Here is a 6,000-nt window from a genome sequence, read left to right as displayed (position 1 = left end):
TGGCTATGGGTTTTTATGGTGGTTCAGGGTGGGGCCAGAACAAGAGTTCCTATATATGGCTTGAACTTCCCACTGGTGCTAAAGGTGGGAACACCTGGGCTTTTTTTTTTTTTTTAAGATTTTATTTATTTACTTGACAGAGAGAGAGGACAAGCAGGGGGAGAGGCAGGCAAAGGAAGAAGCAGGCTCCTTGCCTGCCAAGCAAGGAGCCAGATGTGGGACTGGATCCCAGGACCCCAGGATCATGACCTGAATTGAAGGCAGACGCCTAACGGACTGAACCACGAGGCATCCCATGGAACACCTGGGCTTTATCAGCTTGATCAGATGTGGAGCAGAAGGGAAAGAAAATGCAGTGAAGCTTAAAATCTGTCAGCAGTCACACACCAGAATTTGGAATCAGACTCTTTATTACTTGAAAACTCAATGTAACCAATTTAAAAAGCACAAAATACAAAGACATTGAGCAATACGTTTATATAATTTCATCAAAATTTAAACATCTTCATTTAACCTACATAACTCACAAGCAAATACTGCATATAAAACATGAAGGCCAATTTTCTTGTTAGAAACAGAAAACAAAATTTTAAATATTCTTCAAAAAAGTTTCAGCAAGAAAATATAACAGTATCATCATTCATACAACGATCTAATTTTCAGAAATTACTCCAGCCCTTCACATTTAATTTCTTTCCATTCAAAATATTAGAATAACTGACAAAATTATAATTTTATTATTTGTTGTATTAGAAGAAAATAACACATTTTATTCACTATCACTAACATGAATTCTGTGAGATTATTATTAAAGCACCACTCTTTATACTGCAACAGTGAAGCATAAGTGAAACAGTAGTTTTAAAAGCATTTTTTAGTAGCTAAAGTACAAAGTACACCTCAGCTAATTCTGCATAGTTACTGCTACAAGGTCTTCTGATGGCCTAAATTTCAGGTTCTTATCAAAACACCTAAAATACTACCAGAATGAAACTTAGGTTCTGGGGAGAAGCAGGCTTACTATTTATAGTAAAGATTAATGAAAAAGCATCAAATTCTATTAAGATTAATTCTGCCTAAATATGGCTTGCGAAATCAAAACCAAAATAAACAATAGAAAATGCTTCAGATAAAACAAAATTTGATGATATAGGGTTAATTTTCCTCAATATTTAAATATATAATCAAATAATGTAACTATGGTAACCCATTACTGCTTTAATCAACAAAAGAAAGTAGTCTTCATTTTTAAGTGATAATGTAAATTTATGCCCTAGATGATTGCAGAGCAGTTAAATAATTTGAGAAATTAGTAATCAGTTCAAAAAAAAGTAAATTGTGTTTTATTTTGTGAGGAAGATGAAAAATCTTTTACAGAAGAAGGTGTTGAGTTTTGATCCTGTTCAAATGAAAATGGAAAACTAAAATAATCTTTTCCAGTTCCAAATGTATGAGTTGAAGAGTCTGAAGAAAAAGAAAATGTGAAGGCATCTTCTCCTTCTGGTTTCCCAAATAAGTTTCCTGAGGAAGATAAACATTACAATACCATGCTATTCATGTTACATAATTTACATAATCTATTAAATTACATAAACTGCAAACAATAAATAGGGTAACACTGAATCACTTATTAAGCAGATATTTAACTGTATTCCTATGTGCAAAGAACTATGAGAAATCAAATAGATCCAAAGTTACTTTCAAGTAATTTGAACTCAAGCATAATAAGAGCTAGTATATATGGTAGGAAAAGGGGTAAAACACCTCAAATGGAGAGAACAGCACAGAGGCACAGTAACAGGCATGCATAGGAAATATAAGGATAACAGAAATCAATTCAGCTTGTCAGGAGCACTGAGAAATAATAAAAAGTTATTAAAAGGGTATTAATGAAGATGAGCTTAGAAAGACTGCTGAATGTCCAACTACAGAATCTGGACTTTATTTTATATGTAACAGGAAGCCATTAAAAGTTTTCAAGTGGAGGATGGTTCAGTCGGTTAAGCAATGGACTTTTGATTTTGGCTCAGGTCATGATCTCAGGATTGTGAGATCAAGCCCCACCTCCCATTCCACACTGGGTGTAGAGCCTGCTTAAGATTCTCACTCTCCCTTTCCTTCTGCCTCCCACCAAAATAATAAAAAAAAATTTTTTTAAGTTTTCAAGTGGAGATATGACAGGATTTGAACTACTTTATAAGGATTACTAAGGAAAGAATGTGTAGAAAGCCTGGAACAGTAGAGCATCTAGAAGTGGGGATAATAGGAAAGAAATGATGAAAGGTTCATCATATAGTCATAGCAAAGCGAATGGGAAAGATGCTGGGTCTAAGAGATATTGCAGAAGTCAAACTTATTCAACTATTATTTATGAGTTACTACAATGTCCTGTTTGTGGCATTGTTCAAGGAAATGGACAGAACAGTGAAAAGGCTTCTATAGTTCTAAAAGGAATTTTTTTAAGATTTTATTTTTATTTATTTTAGAGAGAGAGAGAGAGCGCAAGCTGAGGGGAGAACCAGAGGGGAAGGGAGAGGGAGAAAATCTCAAGCAGACTCCACGCTGAGCATGGAGCCTTATGCGGGCTCCATCTGACGACCCTGAGATCATGACCTGAGCCAAAATCAAGAGTCAGATGCTTAAACAACTGAGCCACCCAGGCGCCCAAAGAGGAATTTTTGAAATCAACTTTACATAAAGAATTATTTGGTTAATGACTCCAAGAACTGCCCCTAAGGAAAAATATTATTTTTCATTCACTATATATAAGACTATAAATACTAAAATATTTTTAATACCTTTATTATAATTTTTAATTATTAACAAACTCAAAATACACAGTAATCTAAAAACTTACTTGAAGTCTTTTAAAACACCTATATTTTTTCCATAAAGAACCAATTCAATTAAGCAGAACAATTTATTTTGTAGCACTTTAAAATTTCATGTATCTTTAAACACCTCAATTATTTCAACCTAAATAAAGCTGAGCCTACCAGCAGTAGGTGGGTGGATGGAGGGATGGTTAGAAAGACAGATGGACTGACTGATTACCAGATACTTGAGTTCTTCCTCTATCCCTTTATTTTTCCATTGACTTCAGTACACATCCATAAGATTTAAACGAAGGAAAATAAATGTAATATAGCTACAGGCTCAGAAAGAACTAAAATCTTGAATCTGCCTTTGAATAAATGAATTTGATGGTTTTTTATTTAATTTCAGAAGAAAAGAAGTTCATATAAAGTCTCCATAAAACTCCTATGTTCATTATAAATAAAATAATAGATTAATGTGCAAGGTGCTGTGGACAATACAAAGGTGAATAAAACAGAATCCCTGTCCCCAAAGACATGTGATTAGAAAATATTTTTTATATATTGATAAATAACAGACAAAATAATATTTTAAAGTATATTAAAAAAAGAAACATACAGAAAAGTGAAGGAGAGATCTTTTGGGGATGAAAAGTTGAAGGGAAATAAAAGGATTTATGGAACCTGGTTTTGGAAGATGGTTAGAAAGAAATGGAAGTTGATTTCAGGAAGAAAAAAGTGGATAAGAAAGTGTGGGCGGGCGCCTGGGTGGCTCAGTTGGTTAAGCAACTGCCTTTGGCTCAGGTCATGATCCTGGAGTCCCAGGATCGAGTCCCGCATCGGGCTCCCTGCTCGGCAGGGAGCCTGCTTCTCCCTCTGACCCTCCCCCCTCTCATGTGCTCTCTGTCTCTCTCATTTTCTCTGTCTCAAATAAATAAAATCTTTAAAAAAAAAAAAAAAAAGAAAGTGTGGGCGTATTTGGAATGTAGCGAGTTCTTTGGTCTGGCCAAAAGCATACATTATTTCTAAGAGAAAAGGCTTAAAAGGTATGTTAGAACAAGGTTAGATACATCACATTAATAGAATAAAAGAAAATAATCATATAATCATCTCAATAGATGCAGAAAAAGGATTCAACAAAATCCAACATCCATTCATGATAAAAATTCAACAATTTAGGCATAGAAGGTACATATCTCAACATAATAAAGCCATATATGACAAGCCCACAGGTAACGCTATACTCAATGGTGAAAGGAGAAGAGTTTTCCTTTAAAATCAGGAACAAGACAAGGGTGCCCACTCTTACCACTCCTATTCAAAGTAGTACTGGAAGTCCTAGATAGAGCAATCAGGCAGGAAAAAGAAATAAATATATGTATATATATACATATGCACACGTAATGGAATATTACTGAGCTATAAAAAAAAACAGGAAATCCTGCCATTTATAGTAACACTAATGGCATTATGCTAAGTGAAATAAGTCAGACAGAAAGACAAATAATGTATAATCTCACTTGTATGTGGTACTGAAAGAAAGGAAAGGAAGAAAAAAAGAAAAATGTCCACTATTCTATCACCAGAGCCAAAGCAGTACCAAATACAAAATATACTATATTTATACACATATATATTTCTATGTTGAATGAATCAATTAATCATAGGATAAGAGAAGAAAGAAGATCAAATAAAAAGTAAGCACCAGAGATATAGGAGGAAATCTAAAAACTTCAGAAAGAAGATGAGAATAATCAACTATATCGAATGCTACAGAGATAGTGAATATGATAATAAATACAAAATACCCATAATGTTTAATAATTGTTAAGTCACTAGTTGTTATTGGAGAATTTGGTGGAGTAGTGAAAGAAGCTAAATAGCTACCAAAAACAGTGAGTGGTGCAGAAGTAAGTGAATTTTAAAAGAATAAACTGAGGGCCTGAGAAAATCAGAGGCAAACTAAATAAAAAGTGGAGAAGTTAACATGTTTTTATATGTAGCAAACTTCAAATCACTTACCAATTTCTTGTTGTGATGAGAGAGGATTTAAATTTCCTGCAGAATAATGTTCATTAAACTGAAAAATAATTTCCATTATTACTCAAGAAATCAGTAGAACAGTATTATGGCATTTATATTTGAATATAAAGCCTAGTTCTTCTAATAAACATAATTAGAGTAGACAAAATGGCAACATTCTATAAGCACATTACTGTACTTTAAAAAAGAGACCTATCTTTAAAACCTATCATTTGCTTACATTAAAATAAAGCTTATTGATTTGATTCTTGCAATAGATAATATATTAAAAGGTATATATAGTATACTAAAGATAGTTCCTACTTTGGAATATTCATATAACCTAAAATTCTAAATAACTTTTGCTTTATTCTAAAGGTCTTTTACAAAGCAGGTTCTTGGTATTGTTTTCCTGCCTATAAAAGTAAGGAAATATGACAGCTTCATGTCAGTTCAGATCAAGTTTTGCTGCCAAAAGAGTCTGTTTTCTCTGTAAAACAGGTTTTTTAAAAAAAATGGGATCATGACAACAGATTTCTGTCCCTTTTTTTCTCTTAATGCTGCATTATGAGCATCTTCCCATGTCACTATTCTTCCAAAACCAAGATTCTTTTGATGGCATTTTCATATTTTTCCATATGAATATACCATACAGTGTCTATTTTTGTTTGTTTTTATTTAAATTCCAGTTAGTTAACATACAGTGTAATATTAGTTTCAGGTGTACAATTTAGTGATTCAACACTTACATACAACACCCAGTGCTTATTACAAGTGCACTCCTTTATTAATCCATTCCCCCACCCCCTCCCTTCTGGTAACCATCAGTTTGTTCTATATAGTTAAGAATCTGTTTCTTGGTTTGCAATCATTCTTTCACTTTGGACATTGAGGTCACTTCTGTTTCTTTCTAATACAAATTACACTTGAGTAAATACTGTTATGCACAGATTTACATTTTTTTGACAATTAATAAGGAAAGCTGTTTATCCCAGAGATTTTATAAGTTACTTGAATTTCTTTTTCAGTGATTATCTATTCACCTAAAGAACTTTGTATATGTCTCTATTGAGGTAGTAATTCTTATTAATCCACATAAGCTTTTTACATACTAAAGACATTAATTCCTTATATTATTGCAAATATTTTATATCACATTATC

The 6,000-nt window shown here is 32.9% G+C and overlaps 1 protein-coding gene across 1 annotated transcript in view; it reads right to left on the bottom strand.

Annotated features, from left to right (window-relative positions):
- Positions 1-234: 234 nt before the first annotated feature.
- Positions 235-6,000, bottom strand: part of C9H14orf39 (chromosome 9 C14orf39 homolog) — a 59,678-nt gene continuing 53,912 nt past the window's right edge. Inside the window, exons 17-18 of the mRNA XM_081830431.1 lie at positions 4,839-4,896; positions 235-1,521 (exon numbers count right to left, since the gene is read on the bottom strand). Coding sequence (XP_081686557.1) covers positions 1,322-1,521; positions 4,839-4,896 — 258 coding nt within the window. The 3' untranslated portion in view covers positions 235-1,321. The remainder of the gene's footprint in view (positions 1,522-4,838; positions 4,897-6,000) is intronic.

Source organism: Leptonychotes weddellii, chromosome 9 (assembly GCF_054177405.1).
Source record: "Leptonychotes weddellii isolate Sample4059 chromosome 9, ASM5417740v2, whole genome shotgun sequence".
Lineage (NCBI taxonomy): Eukaryota > Metazoa > Chordata > Mammalia > Carnivora > Phocidae > Leptonychotes > Leptonychotes weddellii.
Note: the sequence above shows the minus strand (reverse complement) of the source record. Positions and strands in the feature narration are given on the sequence as shown.